General features: G+C 41.5%; 1 protein-coding gene across 1 annotated transcript in view; it reads right to left on the bottom strand.

The window, feature by feature from the left end:
* Window positions 1–590: 590 nt before the first annotated feature.
* LOC144790887 (uncharacterized) overlaps window positions 591–22,795 on the bottom strand; it is a 70,866-nt gene continuing 48,661 nt past the window's right edge. Inside the window, exon 3 of the mRNA XM_078665535.1 lies at window positions 591–671. Coding sequence (XP_078521661.1) covers window positions 591–671 — 81 coding nt within the window. The remainder of the gene's footprint in view (window positions 672–22,795) is intronic.

The raw sequence follows: 22,795 nt of genomic DNA, 5'->3' as shown, positions 1-22,795 counted from the left end.
AGAGGAAACAGAAGTCTCACTTTCGTTTCCTCTCAAAGATGTGCCACGTGAAAAAAAAGAACACGAAGAACAGACGACAGACGAGACAAAGTGGAGATGTAAGGGGAATTTTAGAATAAAAAAAACAAAGGGGTCCAAATTTAGGGTAAAGGGCAGGGGAGGGGTATTTGTAAGAAGGGTTTAGGGGTAGGGGAATAACCTTTACCAGAGTATGCCCTTACAATGCATACATTTAAAACGAAAAACGTTGTAAAAATATGTGAGGTAAAAGAATATTATTGCTAATGGTTATGCTTGGGAAAGTCATTTGCATTGTAACGCATGCGTGGAAAAGGCATGCGTTGCTATGGAATATCATACAACCGTTGTACACTTACCAAGTCAAAACGTTTGCCGACATCTGTAACGTACACATGAACACAATGTTTTGGGAATTTTCTAAACTTCCCTATCCAAACAGGCACCACTTACGATATTTGGACGGCACAGTCACAAGTATTTGGGGGTTTACTAACAAAACACAGATACCATATTTTTACACACCTACTTTAATGTGAGTGGAAACTGCTTATACGCTACTTTTGCATACTTCAGTAGGTGTTCATCTCATTTGGATGGCATTTCCTTGACCACTCTTCAGACAGACCCTTGGGAATAGCAACAAGAAAAACCTAGGAGACAACCGACAAGAATGTAAATTAGCAACATTTCACTCTAGGAATAGCTACAAGAAAAACATATGAGAAAACCCACAAGAATGTAAATTAACAATATTTCACTAACTTTCTTCAGTTCTCACAAAATTGTAAATATGGTGTAAATTCGCTTTCACCCTGGTACCGTCTATGGAAAACTGGGGCCTTAAACTATGAAAATTGACAGTCTATCCTCCAAGATTCTTCCCTTTCATCAAAAGCTACTGTGATTACATTGGCAATAAGGACTAAACAAGGGTTTCTCATTAGGTTAGGGTGCAGGGGAGGCGTTCTAAGAGCTAACTAACCATGCAATGTACACAAGCTTTGGAAAACCCAATAGATGTCACCTTTGCTACAGGTTACCTGCTGGATGATTTTGCCAATGTTTTTTCTTTGCCTCCCTAAATGGTTCGATGCATATACACAAGTGCACAATAGCTATCATGTAATGGAGTCTGTTACATTTCCATTACAAGAAAGCTGTCATATATGGGTGTGCCTTTATAGAGGCCATCTTTTACAGGAATTTCAAATTCAATCGTGGCCATCTTGTAAAGCTGTTTCTAATGATTTTTGAAAATCCATAGCAAGATGGCCACAGCACATTTATACACACCTAAACTTTAGACCACTAAAGAAGACAAACGGTGGCAAACGATCAAAAAATAAACACCACTCCAAGCTGTAAAGAGGTCTTTGTAATAACAGAAATATTTTACAATGGAAGCATTCATTGTGCATGAGTGTATCAAGCAATTTCAAAATTTTGCAGTCTAAAAATGCAAACTTTCTGTCTCCCAAACTGGAGAGTGGACTATATGAAACCGTCTGGAATCCATTTTCGGCAGAAATATGGGACATATGTAGGAGATGTCATTTTATATGTAAGATGAGCAGGTAAGATAGGATGGTGATATACATGCAAATATTGAAAATGGACAGAGATATTTAAATGAAATTATGTTCTGCATCTTGAGTCAGTGATGATTCTACACTGCTTCTGAAGCATACCCTCTTCTTTCTAACTGAATGTGCATATGAATCCAACATTGGGGCCTATAAACAAAGGCAAAATAACACGTGAGTAAACCTGCAATTGTATATTTACAATTTACTCTTACATTTTGGTGTGAATATACTACTTTTAGCTAATTACCATTTCTGAATTAATATACTCTAAAATGTAAAATTACACATCTCCACCATCTGACACCAGTAGGTGAAGTCAAATGTGTGAGTAACATTTCACACATAGCTTGACATCTCCATGACCTTCGTGGAGATTTCTGCCACTTTGATGGGCATCTCTGCCACTGTGATGGAGTGTTTCCTGTGGGAAGAAATGGGAAAAATGATTAAAGTGTATCAATTTTTTTCAACCTTTTATTCTATTGTAAAAGATATATACTTAAAGTAAATTAAAACAATTCTTTTTATCATGGCACTAAAACAATAAAATGTTGGAGCACATTATTTCTTCAAAATAAATGTTCATTTAATAGTTGCATCATTTAAATATATGTATGTATTTTGTAGATATTAATTCTTAAACTAAATAAAATAAAACACTGAAGTTTATATTAAATTAAAATGAAGTCAATTTTATTTAAGGTTTTGTTTTAGTTTGCAAATTGCATTTACATTTTTAATAAAAGCATAAAAATGGAATTCATTTAGTAATAAGTCAAGCATTTGTATTCTAATATCATATTTAATTATTCATTCTGCTTATTTTTAAGACTATACACACACATATGTACACACACAAACATAATTAAAAAGATACAATATTGTAATCCTTTTAACATTATTTCCTCTGCAGTGTTATATTGAAGCATACCTCTGTTATTTCAATGGGAGTGTAGTGAAGAGCCTGTGGGTGGCCTTGTGTGGTGCTAGCCTTGCTCCAAACTTGGGTTGCAGTACATTTTCTACTGTATTGTCACCTTTGTGGCAGTAGTAAGTTTAGAAGTGTAGTTTTGGAACAGCAATGGACTTAATCTTTGTGGGCTTTTTTTTTTTAATTAACTTGTCCCTCCCTAATTTGGGGTATTGTATTTTGCAGTATGTAAGTGGTATTAATGCAGTACTATTTTACATATTACAAAATGCAGTTCATAAATCAGACCCATTATGATTAACAGACAACAGTCTTACGAAAGTGATCTGTGTAGGTTGATAGGATTATGGAGAAAGGAAATACCTGGCTAAATTCATCTGAGGACTCATTCAGAGCAGTAAATGTGGATATAGTTTTAGCTATTTACTGTGTATACTACTGTAGTATTCAGCTTGCAAATCATTTGTATTTTGCCAGTAATGCAGGAATTCTTGGGATTCGCTTCGGTCTCCTAAATGATGACCTCGTCTGGCAGAATTGAATGCAGCCACCTTTTGTGAATTGAGATCTTCATACCATACAAACCAATAAAGAAATGCTTGAAATGATGTAGGGAACTTTCAAAGTTCAGAATGACCTGTTTGTCACTAGTGTGTAACTGGAAGCTAATAATACAGTTGTGAATAATTATGCATGTATATGTGTGATATTTTATAGCATGATGACCCTAGCCAAAAGTCAAGGAGCACTACACAAGCAATTGAAGTTGTAGCTAGATTCTGTGGAAAACAGTGGACTATTCCTGCATTGCTTTACATAGTTCTTTAAGGAGCTGTTTTTTCAAATCCTTCCTAAATTGCAGCAGGGTGGAGAGGTTGTGACGTATGCTTGGATTTTGCTCCAGATGCTGGTTGCATTTCAGAGAATTCTACAAAAAGGCATTAATATGCACATTGAAATTGAACAACAATAGCAGGGGACCATCAGAGCGCTGCATTTGGAGGAGGCCATGAAGGGCCTCGGCAGAAAGTGGTGGTCTGAAGAAGAGTGGGATGGTATGCTGTATTGAATGCTATTTTCAGAATTCAAAGAACCGGCATAAGAAGGTGATCCTTATCTAAGTTTTTCAGAAGCCCACTCAACAGAGAGGGGTTCAATCACAGTTCTATCCTGAGGCCAGGACTGAGTATGATATGCATCCCAGATTCCCTCTGAGCCCTGATGGTCTTTTAGCTGCTTTGTAAAAATCAGCAGCAATACTTTGTTGTTCACTGGTAAGTGTGCAATAGTATAAATATTATTAGAACATTAGAATGTTGGGATCGCCATTGAAGACAATAGAGTGTTCTGGGCTTCTAATGGCTGGTAGAAGCCTTGAGCACCAACATTCCCATGTTTGCCTTTGCTCACAGCTGTTTCTCTGAACAAACGCCTCACAGAGCTCAGGAGACTTCAAACCCCTTAGGCTTCATGAGGCCTTTGTTTTACTATTTAGAACATTCTGCCCTCTAGGGGTGGAATGTTTTAATAGCCTTATAGCCCTCTGTAGCGGGCTATACCGGCCATTAAAGTCCTGCTCCCTTGTTAGAGGCACTCGCCTTCAGCTTGGGCCTTTAATGATGGAGCGGGCCTTTAATGGCCAATATAGTCGGTTGCGATGGGCTATAATGCTATAGTATAGTACAAATTAATGTTTCTTTAGTCTTCTATGTTCAAAGTACTGAGGGTGATGAAGTCACATCCTAAACAACAATATAATTGAATCTTGGGCATGTAAGGATTTGAAGTAACTAGCCCTAATGATGTATAAGGGGACACATTATTTACTTAGCAAATCATGGATATTTACATAAGTTGTGGAGCAAAGACATCAACAAATGTATAACAAACTCAACAAGACAATACATCTACTGGACACTCAGCGCAGTTATGTGACTATATTATATAGGTTTTTCTTCCTAAGTTACATGAAGTGGGTGGGGATGGGGCCTGACTATGAGCTAAAATACGGGGGCCTTGATCCAGGAACCTAAATGCTAAAATCTATGCATTTGAAACATCACCTAACTTAGTACACTCCTCTGAAGAAAGTGGCTTATCTCAAAGGCCTACACACGGTCTAATGTTTAAACAATTTATTTATTTATTTATTTATTTCAAAGGTTTTATATAGCGCTACTGGACCCAATAGTATCAGAGCGCTTTACAAGGATGGTGAACATTATGAGATAAAATTAACATTTAAGCGAAAAAGAGTTACAGTATGATAATGCATTCAACGGGGCTAAGGGGGCAAAGAAACAGAGAGATAAAATTAAGTGGAAAATGAATATTAAAAGTTAGGAGAGGGAGGGGGGTGAAGAGAGGGGGAGTGAGAGAATGAAGGGATTGAGAGGGGGTGGGAAGAGGAGTGGACAAAGGAAGAGAAAGGAGTGAACATGGTCAGAGTCAGTAACATTAGATATCCCAATACTTGTTGAGAAGAAGTACTTTGAGTTCCTTTTTGAAGAGAGGGTAAGAGGGGTTGCAGCGAAGATCCTTAGGGAGAGAGTTCCAAATTGTAGGAACGTTACCAGAGAACGCACAGGATTGGGTCTTTTGACATTTGAGTCTGGGTGGGATCAAGACAAGGGAGTGTGTGTGCTCCTCAGGGACCTGGATTAACCTGCTTTGTGTAGTTTTGTTGTAAGGTAAGAAGGGGTGTTTTGGTGAAGGACTTTGTGAGTGATGCAGGCAATCTTGTAGGTGGATCTTCCTTCTATTGGGAGCCAATTGAGATTTTTGATGACGGGGGAGTAGTGATTAAATTTTTTACAATCAGAGATGAGTCCCGCATCTAGATTGAGGACAGATTTCATCGGTGCAAGATGGATTTTACGGGTGCCAGCCAAAGTGGCGTTGCCATAGTCAATCCTGGAAAGGACAAGCGATTGGACAACAAGTTTGAAATCTTCTGCTGGAATAAATGGTTTAAGTTTCTTGAGGTGAAGAAGGGTGAAAAGCGCACTTTTGGTTGCATTTTTAATGTGGGGGATGAGATTTAGATTCTGGTCGATACTGATGCCTAGGGATTTGACAGAATTAGAGGTGGAGAGTGTGCAGTTAAGAGCTTTGATGTCATTTATCCAGAGTTGAATGGGAAGGGGGCTGTTTTTGGGGGAGAAAAGGATGATTTCAGTTGTATTCGGGTTCAGTTTGAGATGGTTCCGATGGTACCAGGTTTGAATTCTGGTCAAGGTCTCATTGAGGTGGAGAATGTCTTTGTGGGATTTGATCTTGTAATATAATTGGGTGTCATCGGCATAGAGGTGGTAATTGATATTAGCTTGTTTGAGGATGAGGGTGAGTGGGTCCATGAACAGATTGAATAGGGTTGGGGAGAGGATGGATCCTTGAGGGATGCCGAGTGAGACACGTTGAGGTTTAGAGAGAAAGTGGCTGGGCTTGATTTGCTGTGATCTGTTTTGAAGGAATGAGGAGAACCATTTGAATATGTTGACATCTAAGCCGAACCGGTCTTTGAGAGTGTTGAGAAGGGTGGGGTGGCGGACGGTATCAAATGCAGCTGAGAGGTCGAGGAAGATTAGTAATGAGGATTCCCCTTTGTCTAGGGAGCGATGAATGCCGTCAGTGATATTTAGCATAGCAGTTTCTGTACTGCATCTCTTTCTAAAGCCAGATTGGAAAACATCAAGGAGGTTGAAGGAGGCGATATGTTTCTCTAATTGCAATAGGACAAATTTTTCGAGGGCTTTAGAGAGGAATGGAAGGTTAAAGATAGGGCGAAGGTTTTTAAGGTCATTGGGGTCAGCAGTGGTGTTTTTGAGAATGGGTGAGATCTGACCAAGCTGAAGGGAGGTGGGGACACAGCCAGTGGAATGAGTGGAGTTGAACTTTTTGGTCCATATAGGGGCAATGATAAATTTAAGTTCTTGAACCAAAAGGGCGGGAAGAGGATCTTTGGAGTGGGAGGAAGGTTTTAGTTTGGCAATGATATTAGTGATCGTAGATTGAGATACTGGACTAAAATCACTCCACGAGGCATTGCTTTTAGCAGGGGGGCTTAGTTTCGGAAAGGTATCTTGTTGGGGGAGAGCAGGGAGGGGATGAGAAGGATCGAGAGGGGTGGAAAAAGTGGACGGAGGAGAGTCAGGAGTGTTGGGGAGGGTGTATAGGATGGGAGTAAGTTGAAGTGAGAGTGGGAGGGAAGAGAACGATAGTTCGATCTTGTTGAATTTGTTCATAAAGAAACTGGCAATTTCTTTGCATCTGTCAATAGAGGCTAATATTTTAGGAGGGCCAGTGGAGGTTTGTTTTTTAACAATGTTAAAGAGTTCTCTAGGGCGGTTTCTGGCTTGATCAAGTTGTGATCGTAGAAAGGAGGCTTTCTCATTAAAGATATGTTTTTTGTACTGGGCTCTAGCAGTTCTAAGGAGAGCCAGATTGTCAACGGTTGGATGATTCCTCCAAACCCGTTCAGAATGTCTAAGGGTCCGTCTTTCGTTATTAAGTTTAGAATTGAACCAAGACTTAGGAGGGTTGCTTTTTTGTTGTTTGAGTTTGATTGGAGCAATTTTGTCGAGGGCTTCAAGAATATAATTGTTATAATGGTTAGTTAGGTTGGTGGTGCTGTCAGAGAGAGGGGGGAGAAGTAAGTGGGCCTTAATTGTGGATTCCAATTCGCCAGGAGGAATAAGGTGAAGGTTGCGCGTGGATTTCTTAGGTAAAGATCTGATGGGGCGGGGCGAGTCTATTCATGGTGAAGAGGATAAGGTAGTGGTCAGACCAGTCTACCGGAAGTATATTTGAGAGGGAGGCCAGATCGTTGCTAGTCATAATAGCATCAAGGGTGGCACCTTTGTTATGGGTTGGAGAATGGCAGAGTTGCGTCATATTGGTGATGTCCATGGTATCATTAAATAGGATGACAGCAGGATCATCACTTTTGTTCCAATGGATGTTGTAGTCACCGAGGAAGAGATTTTTAGAATGTGAGAGCGATGATTGTATAATAAGATCAGTCAACTCTTCCGTAAAGGGGATGTTATTTCCAGGAGGATGGTAGATAGTGTGCAACCGGGTGGTGGGGGAGTCAGGCATAATGAGATCAGCGCAAAGGTATTCAAAGGATGAAGGGTCTTGTAGATAAACAAGCGAGATGTTAAGTTTAATTTTAAGAATGATGCCGAGTTCTCCTGTTTGTTCGATTCTATCTTTTTTAATGATAGAGTAACCAGGGGGGATAAGCAAGTCGAGGATGGGAGTGGAGTGGGAGGTGAGCCAGGTTTCAGTTAGGAATGCAATGTCAATGTTTTCACTGAGAATGGTTTCAGCAATCACAGTAGCGTGGCAGGAGGCGGATCGGCAATTAGTCAGCATGCAACAGAGGGGAGTGGGGTAGGGCGATTTGGAGGGGAGACAAGAGGAGATAGGTCTAATTTGTTGGGGTGGTCTAGGGGAGGTCGGAGGAAAGGGGAGTCTGCTTATTCCTAAGAGAACAGGGATGGTAGACAGTTGAGTAGGGGGGATAGTGGACGAAGGTGGTGAGGGAGAGGTAGTTAAATTAGTGGAACTGTTAGCTTCAGAGGTTATTGGGGGAGTACCAAGTTTTGGCGGTTGTATGTTGGTATTGTAGGGAGTGACGATTAAGAAAGGTTGAGTGGGTAAGGTGCTGGTTGTGTAGTTGCTAGAAGTTAAGTTAGTGGAACTGTTAGCTTCAGAGGTTATTGGGCGAGTAGTGGGGGGACAAGGGGGGATGGGTCTAAGTTGATGGGCTGGTCTAGGGGAGGTCGGAGGAAGGGGGAGTCTGCTTGTTCCTAAGAGAACTGGGATGGTAGACAGTTGAGTAGGGGGGATAGTGGACAAGGGTGGTGAGGGAGAGGTAGTTAAGTTAGTGGAACTGTTAGCTTCAGAATAACGCTATACAATACTAACAAGTGGCAGTCAACACTGAGGTTACATAATGAGATAACTAGGATGTTCAAAAAGCAAGTCATGCTGGTAGATATCACTCATGCCTCCAGTCAGCCCCTTGTGTTTTCTTTTCATTTAGTAAGGTATGGATATGTGGATAATCGGTACCCAACACCACCGGTTCAGGTAGGTGTGAGAGAAGCCCGACTTTCATATTTACAGGGGGTTGAGTGGGCTGGTGTTGTATCTTAACATTAGTCATGGGATACAACTTACTGTCTCCATGATTACACTGAATATTCACTACTCCTGTAGGAGTTGTGGTTCCGCCTGGTATGACCTGTGGTCTCAGTAGGGTTTGACGGCTCCCTGTGTCTATAAGAGCCTCTCGGTGTTCTCCATTAATGGCTATTTGGTGGTGGAAAGGATGGGGCTCACCTTCTATGGAACACATTAGGGCTCGGGTATAACCTACTTCCATGGGTTCCTCTTTCTGAGGGCAGGAACGTGCGATATGACCAAATGTTCCACAGTGGTAGCATTAGGGTCCTACAGGGGCCGGAGGTCTAGGAATGGGAGGTAAAGGACTGGCTACCATAGTTACAGGTTTGCGGGGGTTAAACTGTGGCCGGGTGTTTCTCACTGGGTGACTACTGGGTTGTTTCCATGTTGTTTCTTCTTTACCCTTCTGAAACTCTTGTACTCTGAAATATGCTGCTGCCACCTCTACAGCTTTGTCCAGAGATGGATCAGTGTGTTGACGGACCCACCTCGGAATAGGGGGTGTAAAGAAGACAGGAATTGTTCTAAATACATTTTTTCCAATATCGCCTCTTTGGAGGTAGTAAGAGGTTTTAGCCAACAATCTGCTGTGTCCCGTATATGATAACAGAGTGCTCTGAGATTTTTGTATGGTCCTTCCCGGATGGTTCGAAGACACATTCTGTAGGTGTCTTCATCAATCCCCAGGCGTTCTAAGATACATCTTTTTACATCTGGATAAGGTGTGGTACCAAGGGGATAGGCGGCTTGGTAGGCCGCTTGGAGTTCGCCGCTGAGAAGAAGACCAAGATGTTGTCCCCAGCGATCTTACGGCCATTGGGCTGCTCTTGCCATCCTCTCAAAATTGGAGAGAAAGAAGTCGGGATCTTCTCCTTGAACATATTTCTGTACCACTATCGAAGGAGGGGCCGTGTATTCCCGAGGTTGTCCTAGGGCTTCTGCCAATTTTCCCATTGTATTTTCTTGACTTTGGCTTTGTCCCATGAGAGTTTTGTGAAGTGCCTCCCTCTCAGATTCTGCGGTTTCTAGGAACACAGCCATTATCTTCTCGAGGCGGTCCTGTCCTTGTGCCATCTTTTTTACTACGGCCTCCATTTCCTCCAATCCCACTTCTGACACCAAGGGGTCGATTCCGATCCAGTAAAATGCGCTCCGAATCGTCGTACGGAGCGTTTTTTCCCCGTACGAATCGTACCCGTAAACGTCCCGTACGTACGACGAAGTACGATTCGTACAAGGAGCCGAACTCTGTACGAGTCGTACAGGACTCCGTACGACTCAAATCTCCATACGAGTCTAATTCGGAACCCGCTGTACGTGACATCACTACGGTTCGCGGCTGGTTTTTACGACCCAGCAAGTACGATTCGTGTCGGGTACGCACCGTACAACCCTTTTCCTACGGGAGCTGAAAACAGTCATAAACGCAGAGTTCGCGCCGAAACACGTATGGAACGCCCCCCCCCCAGGTACGGGACGTACCCCCCATGATCGCAGGGGTACGGCGCGTACCCCTGCGATCATGGGGGGGACGCGCCGTACACCCAGCGTACATGGGGTACGCACCGAGTCGTACGGTGTGTGTACGAGTCGTACGGAAACGGCTCCGGATACGATTCGTACGGACGGGGATTTTACCGGATCAGAATCGACCCCCAAATGTTGGAGGGACGGTCGGAAACTGAAGCGAGGAGGCCGTATAGGGTGAATAATGTGATTTTATTGAAGAGAAAAAAGTAACTCAGGATGTCAAAAAAGGGATCAAATGAAGACGATGATGTCCACTCCAGTACAGGATTCATGAGTATTCTTCTTTGGGACGTTGGTATTCGGGTTGGAGATCCAGGTGTCAAGGATGTTGGTGGAACATAGATGGGGTCCTGGAATATACTCAAAAAAACAAATGGAAAAGACACGGTCAGCAGGGTGTTCACTAATTGTTTCTACCGTCACCACACCACTTATGAGAATCGCTGGAAAAAATATAAAGGCCTGAGAACCACAGTTATCTAACAGTAGGAGGGTCCCTTCATTGTCTGGAGGTTTAAGTGGGGGTGTTATGTGGTAGGGTGTTGGTTTTGCGTGAGAATGGGGCAGGGGTTGTGCTCAAGAGAGTCGAGGCAAAATAAAAGGAGCAGGGCAGAATTACGATAGAAGCAGCTACAACCAAGACGTTTCTCCTACGGTATACAGACAAAATATCGAATCAAAAATATAGAATAGCACTAATTTCGAAGTCAAAATATAGAATAGACAAAATATTGAATGGACAGAATATAGTAAAAAAAAAATATCGAATTTAAGGTAAGTAATTAAAATCGATTTTCGTAAATAAAGAAAGTCAAAATATCGAAGTATATATTATAGGTATTAAATATATCGAATTTTTAATAATATCACATTTTTTATAAAGTGTTTTGTATGTTAGTATATGTGTGAAAAGTGTATATTTATTTTATAATTTATTTTAAGAAATGAATTTTATGTTATTTAATTTTTGCGTAATTTAATTCTGTAGTGGGTTGTGGGTTTATAGGGGAATAGGGTGGGAAGTAATGTAATTATAATTAATTAAATATTTAAATGTATTTAATGGTATTTATTTTGAATTAATGAATTCATTTTCAATTGCTAATTTATTAATTGGTAATTGGTAATTAATTTGTATTAATAGGTAATGCATTTTAATAATTAATTTTTATTTGTATTTTTAATTGATTAATTATTATATTATATTAAATTGGTTCTTACTTTAAAATATTTTTTATTGGTATTAATATTTAATTTATTTTTTATTAATATATGAAATATTTACTTTCCCTACTGTTGCACTCACTGGAGTGGGAATAGTAATGTTTACCCCTATGCTATCCAACGCTTTCCCTACTGTTGCACTCTCTGGAGTGGGAATAGTAATTTTTACCCCTACGCTATCCAACGCTTTCCCTACTGTTGCACTGACTGGAGTGGGAATAGTCATTTTTACCCCTACGCTATCCAATGCTTTCCCTACTGTTGCACTTACTGGAGTGGGAATAGTAGATTTTACCCCTACGCTATCCAACGCTTTCCCTACTGTTGCACTCTCTGGAGTGGGAATAGTAATTTTTACCCCTACGCTATCCAACGCTTTCCCTACTGTTGCACTCTCTGGAGTGGGAATAGTAATTTTTAGCCCTACCCTATCCAACGCTTTCCCTACTGTTGCACTCACTGGAGTGGGGATAGCAATTTTTACCCCTACACAATCCAACGCTTTCCCTACTGTTGCACTCACTGGAGTGGGAATAGTCATTTTTACCCCTACGCTATCGAACGCTTTCCCAACTGTTGCACTGTCTGGAGTGGGAAAAGTAATTTTTACCCCTACGCTATCCAACGCTTTCCCTACTGTTGTACTCACTGGAGTGGTAAGAGTAAATTTTACCCTCCCGCTATCATACGGTAAAAATATTGTATATTTTTTTATTAATATTATGTTAATATATATATATATGTATTGGAAAAAAAATGTATGTTTTGTTTTATAACTTAAATTAGTTATTTAATAATTTTAAGGTTATTTAAGTATTGCTAAGTATATTTTAGTTAATTATTTTTAATATTTCATTAATTTTAAATTACTTTTAAGACATTTAAAAAAAATCGATATTTTGACTATTTTTTTAAACTATATTTTTGATTCGATATTTTTGTACTAACCTGTCTGTAGATAGGAATTCGATATTTTGTATTCGATATTTTATCTTTGATATTTGTGTAATTCTATATTAGTGTAATCGATATTGTCAGTGATCCTTCTCCTACTTTTACCCATCCCGTAATGTCGTCTCCCTCCCATCCCTTTGCCCCGCCATGTACCGCTAAAAGCCACAACTCTCCAGAGTTGTGGCAGCTTTTGCGTCCTCCAGAATCCACCAGTTCTCCGTTCACTTTTCAGGAGCCTCGCAGTCTTCCTCGTCAAAGGTTCCTTCTTCACTGGTTCCCGCGGCATCAGGTAGTGTTTCGGCGTCTCTCCCGAAGTCTTCTCCTTCTGGATTCCTCTTCCGGCCTGACACACTGACGATGTTCTCTCTCCCGCTTTTCTGCTCCTATTGACCTCGGGCCACGCCGTGGATTGGTCGAGCGGGGGTCCCGCCTCCTCTCAGGGTTTCCTCTTCCGGGTTAATGGACGCATCCTGTTGGAGGGAGAAGTCTTTGTTAATTTCCAGCATAGATGGGCGTTCGTCTTCCAGCCGGTAAGGGGTCCATGGGGCTACGGTAGTGGGTCGGGGGTAATGCAGGGCTTCCTCCCCAGGGTCTTCCTCACACTCTCCTTATGCTGTCTCATCTATCAAGACAGCTCAAGGAAACTGGGAGGAATTAGTGCTGCTGAAGCAGTAGTCAAGGTACTGTTACAAATGGTCAGTTTGTAACTCAATAATGGCATTATGCATTTTGACCATATGAACAATGCATTGTGCATCAATATTTCCAGTAGGGTTTTTTATTTTTCTGGTTTGAGCAGAACTAACTATTTTGGAGAGTCCTTGGTAAAAGTGATGGATTGTGGAAGTTGGGGCATTTAAGTTTAAGCTTGAGAATATTACCTCATAAAGCAGAGTTGCAGCCATAATAGCCACATTTTCCAACTTGAGACCACTTAGCAGCTAGCAGTACGACCGTATGAGTAAGGGTTGGACTTGCATCAGTATTTTATGTAGCCTATCGGGAGACAAATTCTAAACAGTTCCAAATATGTAGCTCATTGTGGTGACGGAGCAAGGTCTCGGAGAGAAGAGAATTGCTCGGAGCAATCTGCTCGTTGAACTCAATAACAAGTAATTAATAAAGTTTTGTGGAAACTAATACGGAATCACTCAAACATTTGTGAATTAATGAAGCTTGCATAGGGATGTACTAACGCAGATAACATTGAAGAAGGACTAATACCACTTTAAACGGGAAATCTGTTTTGCGCATGCGTCAACTACATCTACGTAGTATGACAAGTTAATTCTTGGTGGGAAATTCGGGCGCATAAGCAGAAGCTATTAACATGGCAGCTTGTAGACTCTCATGCATGGCATCTGCTTATCTGAATTTAAAGGAAGCTATTTTACTAATGCTAACAAGGGGATAAGTCTAATAAATAAAATGGGATAGAGAAGAGATGGGTGGTATACAGTGAAAACACTTATGTTGAGAAATTACATCTGTCTTTTGACTTTTATTATTAGTGCATATTTGGGGCCCTTCTCGCATAACTGAATGAGCTGAATGACGCAACATCTACGCAAGCCTACTGAGTGAAGCCATGAAGGTCAATGACACAGTAGTTGAAAGGGAGCCAAGATTGAGTGCTACAGCCTGGGAATGGATTGTGCAGAGTTCAACAGTGAAATATTCGATTCATCGCAGTGTCTTAATGTTTCAATATTGATACATGTAGTATTTGGGAATAAAATTTATGAATAAAAAGTAAAGGGTTGGGTTTACAGAGAATGGTTTAACTATATTTTGTGACACGTAAGCATGGTGTGATGAAGACCTCCCTTTGCCAGACAAATCAAATTTCGTATTTTCCCAATATTGAAACATTTATGGGTGGAACATGCAGAACGAAAGGTATATTTAAGATAATGTTAGTTAGTTAGAACAGAGGAGAGATGCTGATGGAGACTTGCTGAATGCTGGAGAGAGAAGCTGATGCTGTGAGTTGCTGGGATGCTGATGAAGACCTGATCGCAGAACCTGAAGCAGAACTTTCTATCCTAAATTAATTTGGTTAGATCAGAAGATTGCGGAAGAATCTCGAGGAGGAAGAGAGTTTCAGAGAGTGGTGCGGCACAACCGTTGATATCTTAGTGAGGGTAACTATCTGTCCTGATTCCGCTTCTGAAGTCTTTGTTACCTGAATCTATTCCAGGGGAACCCCACCAGCCCTTTGGCCAGGGGGTTGGTCTTCCACACTATCCTTGGCAAATATATATTTTTTGTTTAATTGCTAATATTTTTGATCTTTTCTCTCCCTTTCCAGCATCAATTTTTTCATGAGTCAGAAATAAATGCATTGTGTTTAATAATTGAATTTCCTATGAATGACGGTGACTGCACTGTATTGAGATTTTTCTCATGCATCTATAAATTTAGATAACTATTTTTAAACTTCTTGAGTCTGTGGTGATCTACTTAAAGTATAGGAAAGTTAGTTTATTTTAATTATCGCCATCAACTAGATTCAACTAATGCTCCATCGACCAGAGGAAAGAACTTGTTGATCTGTGAAGGGTTAGTTGAAAATTGAACTGAGGTATTGAATAAACTAATTCTAAGCAGTTGGTGAAATTCATAAAACTTGAACCCCCACCAGCGTTTTAACCACTGTGAGTTTTATTGGCCCAGATGAGAATGTGGTAGTGGAGTATCTGTTGTTGGTGAACCGCTGAATCAGTGGTTGCGCTGTTATGAGCATCTTTAATTATTCATTTCCCATGATTATGATGCAACCATGCCTTAAAGGTCAACACTGGCAAAATCATTGAGAAATCTAAGCTGAAGAGGGGCTTAAGAAAAAGAGAGATTGATATGTGATAGGAAGAGATCAATGCAGGAGGGCCTGCCTATATTACTCTTCTTCTTCACAAGCTTAATACTACTCTCTCTCAAATGTTGTACTTGCGCTATAATGAAACTATCAATTACTAGCTTGAGTAGATCCCAGTCAATTTCTTAAGTTACTGTATACTAAACACAAGGAGATGATGGAAAGAGCGCGGAAACTTTTCAGACACTCACCTCCAGTCCCAGATCTGGGCTGAATCCATCATCATTCTTTCCCTCAGTTAGCCACCCCAGTTCAGAACCAGCCATATGCAAATCTGTCTTTACCCTTTACCTCATGGGAGCAGCCCAGCCCGAACTGCCAAGCTAGGTCTTCCCTTGACTGGCAAAAAGCATCCTGAGACATTTTCAGTAAAACAGAAGTTGTCTTCTCACTGTCGCATAAATGTGTATGAGCCCGAGCCGAGCTGAATCCTTCAACTTCTGTGGTTATTGAAGGTATGATTTGACATGAACTTAATACAAGACCTGGGTGGAGTTTGCAGAGTTCAGTTTCGCAGGACTCAGTGAAGGGACCAAAAGAACTCGGCTGCACTACACAGAGTTCTGCAACAGCTGAAGGCGTTTGGTCATACCATTCATGTTGATTTTCAGTGCTGCGTGTTTGTCTTGCGCTGTAAAATCAGCGTGAATGGCACCATGCGCAGCACAAGATAGTGCTGTTTCTCTTTTCTTGCCAATCAAGTAGATTTTGAACCTGAGATGAAGCTTTCTCAACTGGAACGGAAAGTATCTCAACTCAAGCGGTCGCAACCATCAACGACCGCCTGCATTGAGTACTTGGACCCCGTGTTGCAAAATCGCAGTTGAAGGTGAATTTTCGTCGCTCACACGCACCAATTTGATGTTGGCGTGCAAGAAAAAAGCTTCCCTATACGGAGCATAGTTTTTCAGAACTCTTCATGCTCTGTGGCGTACGGAAAACTCCGCAAATGGAGCAAATGGTGCAAAGTTCACCGCCCACGCCTAGTTAATACTTTATCTTTATAGTGCTTCTTTTTTCTCAGCTGAATTTCATCACTGGGATTTGTAGTTTAATTGAGGGTGCAGATGGGCACAGACACCTCGCTGAACATACATTGTACCCCACCATTTACCCCTCTTGCCCTTTTCAACAGACTGTATCCAAAAGTGCACTCTGCATACAGAACCATGCTGTTTATTTATTTATTTTATTTTGAAAGTTTTGTATAGCGCGAACAAGATCTTCGCAGATATCAGAGCGCTTTACAGCGGAGGGGAGCATGTATACGCAGATACATCAGTCATGTTAACAGTACATTGAAGTGATATCATAAAACAATCAAGTAAATCAATTTAAAAGTCAAGAATAACAACTATAAGTGTTCGAACAATTAGTACAGATGAGTAACGAGTCTTTGTAGTTATTCCTCAGTAGTCATTCAAGTGTATTTAGCCATGAGGATCGCTTTTACTTCTCTCTTGAAAAGTATGGTGGAGGTGATAAGCCTTGTTTCAGGGGGGAGCGAGTTCCAAATCCTGGGAGCCATTCCTGAGAAAGAGCGTTTAAAAGTTTTTTCCTTGCGGAATCTTTTAGGCTTTAGCAAAAGGTTGTTTGTGCCTCTAGTGTTTCTGGAGCCTCCAGAAATCGTCAGCTTCTGAGCGAGGTATCTAGGTGAGCTCAGGTGGACCGCCTTGTGGGTCAAACAAGCTATTTTCAGGTGTATTCTGGCTTCAAACGGCAGCCAGTTCAATGATTTGAAGTCCGGGGAAATGTGTGAGTGTTTTTTTGATCCAGTGATAAGTCTCGCTGCGGCGTTTAGAGAGGCTCTTATGGGTGCCGTAGTCGCTAGGGGGAGGCCGCAGAGGGCGGTGCTGCCATATTCTATCCGAGGTATGACTAGTGATTGTACCGCAGTCTGGAAGTCTTTGGCTGGAAGGAAAGGTTTAAGTTTCCTAAGGGTGTTGATTTGGTAGTTTGCTCCCTTAGTTGCTTTGTTGATGTGTTCCTGCATGCTGAGATTGGTGTCAAGTGTTATGCCCAAAGATTTCGCTGAGTCCACGATGGTGGGTTGGACATTGAGCGCCGTTAGGTCTTTAAGCCACATTTGTGCGGTAGTGATCTTCGCTGGAGGTGAGATCAGAAGGAACTCTGTTTTTAGGGCATTGAGTTTGAGGTGATTAGTGGCCAACCAGGATTGGGTGCTTCTGATCGTTGAGTTCAGGAGTGTGATGTCTTTGGGTGATTGCAGTTTGAGATAAAGTTGGGTGTCATCAGCATACATGTGGAAGTGTACATTAGATTCTTGCAGCAAGGTTGTGAGAGGTTCCATAACTAGGTTGAACAAAGTTGGGGATAGGGAGGATCCTTGTGGTACGCCTAGCGATACGGGTCTTGGAGCGGACATCAAGTTGTTGCTCTTGAATTTCTGCGATCTGTTTTGCAAAAAGGAAGTGAACCATTTGAGCACAGTTCCAGATAGGCCCATTCTTGTGTTTAATAGTTCGAGTAAGCTCTCATGTTTGACGGTGTCAAATGCGGAGGAGAGATCAAGGAGGATGAGGAGGCAGGTATCGTTATGGTCTAGGATTTGGAGGGCGTCGTCGATTATGTGAATCATGGCAGTTTCCGTACTGTGATTAGCTCGGAAGCCTGATTGATGAGAGTTGAGAAGATCAAATTGAGTAATGTGTTTAGTCAATTGTATTTGTGCGCATTTTTCCAGCAGTTTGGCCAGAGTCGGAATGTTGGTAATGGGACGGTAGTTGTTTAGGTCAGAGGGGTCGGCTGTAGGTTTCTTTAGCAAAGGTGTTACTTGTCCAACTTTGAGGGAGTCGGGAATGATCCCTTGTTGAAGTGAGCTGTTGATGATTTTGGTCCAGAGTGGAAGGAGCGCCGGGGTAAGGACCTTGACAGCATTAGCAGGAAGGGGGTCCGTGAGGTGATTGGATGGTTTCAGAGTGCTGAGCAGTTTGCCAATTTCTTCTTCCGTGTAGGTGACAAAGGTTGACCAGGTTGCATTGTTTTTTGGTTTAGTGGGTGTTATGCGGTGGGGTTTGGGATAGAGGCTTGCGTCCATAAGGAGATCATTCTTTATGTTGTCAGTTTTTTGGTTAAAGAAAGAGGCGAAGTCTTCGCAGGAGGGAGCTTTGCATATAGTGTTGAGAGGTTGGGGTTGTTCTTTGGTTTGTGTTCGGATAAGCTCAAACAGCTTTCTCGGACGATTTTTGGCTTGGTCGAGCTGACGGCTGAAGAAGTCTGATTTTGATCGTTTTATTTTCCTGAAGTAGGCATTTCTCTTTTTCTTCAGGTTTTTTAAGTTCAGTGCAGAGGGAGCTGATCTCCAGGAGCGCTCTGCCATTCGCATGGCGCGTCTATCGTCATTGAGACTCCCGTCGTACCAGGGATTGGAGATTTTTGTGGTGGCTTTTTTTAGCTGCAAGGGTGCGACTTCATCAATTATTGCGGTCATATTGTTAAGATAGTGATCAGTCAGGGATTGGACGTCCTTAACGCCAGCCGGAGGAAGTAGTAGGTTGCAGCTGTTTGGGGGCAGAGAGTCTGAGTTTAGTTTTTTCATGTCTCTTTTCCAGACTTTGGGCCCGGCGGATTGAATAGGGTTAAATTTAACTTTTTCATTGATGAAGAACGTGATAATATGATGGTCCGACCAGTCACAGGGTTGGATAGATTCGAGTTGGATAGAGGCCTCTTTGGAGATGATAAGGTCGAGGGTAGAGCCTTTCTTGTGTGTTGGACTGTTGCAAATTTGTGTAAGGTCTAGGGCGTTAAGGAAATTCTTCAGGCCTTTTACCACCGCATCCTTATGATCGTTCCAGTGGAGGTTGAAGTCCCCAAGGTATATTTGTGTGAGTTGCCGCCCTGAGTTGGTTGAGATCATGTCCATGATTTGTTGGGAGAAGGTGAGGTTGTCACCGGGTGGGTGGTAAACGCCGTGAAGAGTGCAGATCGGTTTGCCCTCACTGATAATATCTAGGCTGATGTATTCATAGGACGTTGGGGAGGGTAGGGGAGGGGAAGGAACTTTCAGGACAGAGAGGTTGCTCCTGTATATAACTGCGATTCCGCCACCTTTTTTATTGCCAGACCTGTCAAGTCTAGTGATGTGGTAGTTGGGGGGAACCAGAATGTCCATTATAGGTGTAGAAGATTCTGTTAGCCAAGTTTCAGTCAGGATGATTAAGTCAAGATCCAACTTTAGGATGAGATCGGCGATAGCGGTGGAGTGTCTAGCGGCTGATCTGCAGTGGGAAACAGTCATATTTATGGTTTGTGCTAAGTTTCCTATACACCTTTACAGAGAGGAATCAGAAAGACACATTCTCCTGTATCTCAATTACAGAATTAGGAAAAAAATACTTCTCCTCTTAGTGACCAACACATTTTCATTAAAAAACTAAAAACCTTATAACTGCTTAACAAGTTATACACATTGAAACAATTCCACTCAGATATTCAGAAGAAAAAAAGGACACATTTTCCTAAATCATCAACACATCACAGCTATGAACTTCATCTTCCTTCTACCCAAGCTCTCCAGAGTCATGTCATCAGCAGAAATAGTAGCAATGTAAAGTTCTAGTTTCGAATACTAACTTATTAACAGATCTATGCAAAAGCTCAGAATCATTTTAGTCTCTCAAAGAAGTGCACAATTGAACATGCCTATTGGCCTACGTCTTTGATTTAGAAGGGGAAAAAAATCAGCCTCTTGACAAGTAGGAAGGAACAACTAGACAATGTAGACAGTGACAATAGTGCTAAAATGGGTACAAACTGTGGCTATGGTCATTTAACCACATCCACCTGTTTAGAGATGAGTGCAAATTAAAAGGTCCCTTACTGTGAAAAACTAGGTTACTGGTTGAAGGGGATAAATCCTACTCAAGCAGCAACCTCAATTTTTGTAAGGGTGAGGAACAAGCAAACCCTAAATTAACCAGTGCTCAACCCTCTGATAGCTTGGCACAGAGCAGTCACACTTAACTTAGAGGCATTGTCTTAAGTATTTATGCAGCACTTCAAACAGCAATAAAGTGAAAACACAACGCAATACGTATCCCACATCAATTTTGAAAAATAGAGCAACATTTACTAAATAAATGAACACATCAAAAATACAAACATAAGAACTAAAGATAGGCAATTTAAAAGACTTAGGGTACAATAGCACCCAAAACCCCAAAGTACCACTCGTGACTATATGGATGCGAGACCGGGAGAAAGTTACAAGTTTAGGCTGATTGTGATGGAGCATGTGTCAGATACAGGGTCCAGGTTAGTACAGCTGAATGTTACCTTTTCAGTCAAGTGCAATTAGTCCAGTTCATGAAGGAGGGAGGCGCAAGGTGCAGGGAAGTGTTGAGGATGATCGTCAATGTAGCCCAAAGTGCAGACCTGGCATTGCGGACAGTTGTCGCTGTAGAGCGAAGATCCTGTTGTGGGCAGTTAAGCTGGAGCTTCGCAATGGCGCTATTTTTGGGAGGCAAAAAAATAACAATTAATGGACAGAATGCTGAACAATGTCAAACACTCATCCCCAGTACAGAGATCTGGGCCTAAAGCCATAGTTTTTTGCTCACCAAGTCATTCCAGTTTGGACACAGCCATATGCAAATCAGTCTTGACATTGCTCTCCATGGTAACAGTCTAGACTGAACTGCCAGGCCTGGTCCTCCCTGACCAGAAACAAGCATCCAGGGACAGGTTTCACCCTTGTTCTGGGTTCATCAGCTGGATATAGCTTGGTTTCAGTGACAAAGTGTGCATGGGACTCACGTCTGGGCAAACTTGGAATGTGGGTTAACGCTGTAAAGCTGTTTCTTTCATTCCACGCTGCTGACACTGGCAATGATGAATTGAGCCTGTACTAGTTCAGTCATGTTTTTGCTAGGTGAAAATTCAATGGTGAATGGTGAAAAACAATGGGATGCACTAAATATTACTCATGATTGGTATTCTTGCAAGGAATTTAATGGGACCCTAGATTAAAAAAAACCCAGTATTTGTAGAAGTGAATCCGTATTTAATTAATGGATAAAGTGTGATATTAGCAACTATATTTTCTCAGTAATGTATGTAATAATGTTTCAAAACTGAGACACACCTGATTGGCTCCCTCCTCTTTTCACCAGTCCCTTGGGTCCTCCCACCCCTTCAAATTCTCCACCAGTTTGTACCGCTGGAAATTATTTACCACTTACTTATCGCACAGTCTGTCAGATACTGAAACTGAAGTATGATTTTGGCAAATGACTGAGTTTATTAAAGTCGCTCTCACATCTAATTGCTCCTTATTGGAAATGTCAGCTTTCACAGTTCATTAACAAGGGCATTAATGAAATAGGGAAAGCGAAGTTTGCAGGGTAAGAAGATAAATGTGGAAGTCTGATGAATACAGGCAGCCATAAACCAAACATGCTCCACTTTATTAAATGGAAACTGATGGATTTTGCTTTGTTTATGATGGGATTGGACGTTTCCTACTTATTTAACGCAAAATGTCACTAAATAACATTGTTATTGCTGTTATTGTTACTCTGTTGTTTTCTTCAAATGGAAACAAAATCAAGGAGTGCATTCAAGAAGGAAAACGTGACATGGTTTTATTACAACCACTAAAAGTTTTAAGTGAAACTGTAATGTTGTTCAGGTAAAAACATAAAAGCATAGAAAAGGAAAGATCGGCACACTTCTTGAAAAAAGTATCAACTAACTGAAATGAATAAAGGGTGTCTTTTTAATTTAATCACCATCTACGTCTGGTTGGGCGTGTATGGAAGGAGTCAATAAAAGGTTTTTGTCTGTACGTCCACAAGTCAGAGGAGGGAATGGCTCTCTCCATCAAAGCAAAAGTCAGGGGAGCATATGATAGGCATTAGCAAGGTAGATGTTTATTAAATGCAGGTTGGGTTCAGGGCTGGACAGGCCTCTTATTCACCTGGCAATTCGATGGTGGTCTGGAGTCTTTGGAGGCCGGTTTCGAAAACCCAGGGTCGGCCCTGGTAACTCAGCGGTATTAGGCAAGGGGAAGCTTCAAGAGAGAGAGATAGAGAGGGTGGGGGGGGGGGGTAGAGAGAAAGCCAACAGAGGGGAGCCCGTAGTGAGGAAAGACAGGGAATGGATTGACGGAAAGAGAAATCAGGTGGCCACCTAGCATGGAGTCAAATTCAGGACAGGACTGTAAAAAATTCAGGACAAAGTATAAAAAACCAGGACGAAAATTCATGGCAAAGGTACAAAATTCAGGACAAAAAGAGGAGCAGCCGTACCCCATTGGTTTATCAATGCATGTATTTACTATTTTTCATATTGGACTACTTATTCACTGTTCTGTGTATGAGATTGTCTGTAGTTATACTACATTCAGATGGCTCATTATGTGCTTGTTCAGTAGGAAATTGATGCCCTTAACCCCTTCCATGCTGATGACGAGCTCAGCTCATCATCAGCGTTACCTACCGTGTGCTGATGACG

Source organism: Lissotriton helveticus, chromosome 11 (genome assembly GCF_964261635.1).
Source record: "Lissotriton helveticus chromosome 11, aLisHel1.1, whole genome shotgun sequence".
Lineage (NCBI taxonomy): Eukaryota > Metazoa > Chordata > Amphibia > Caudata > Salamandridae > Lissotriton > Lissotriton helveticus.
This window is presented reverse-complemented; position numbering and strand designations above follow the sequence as displayed.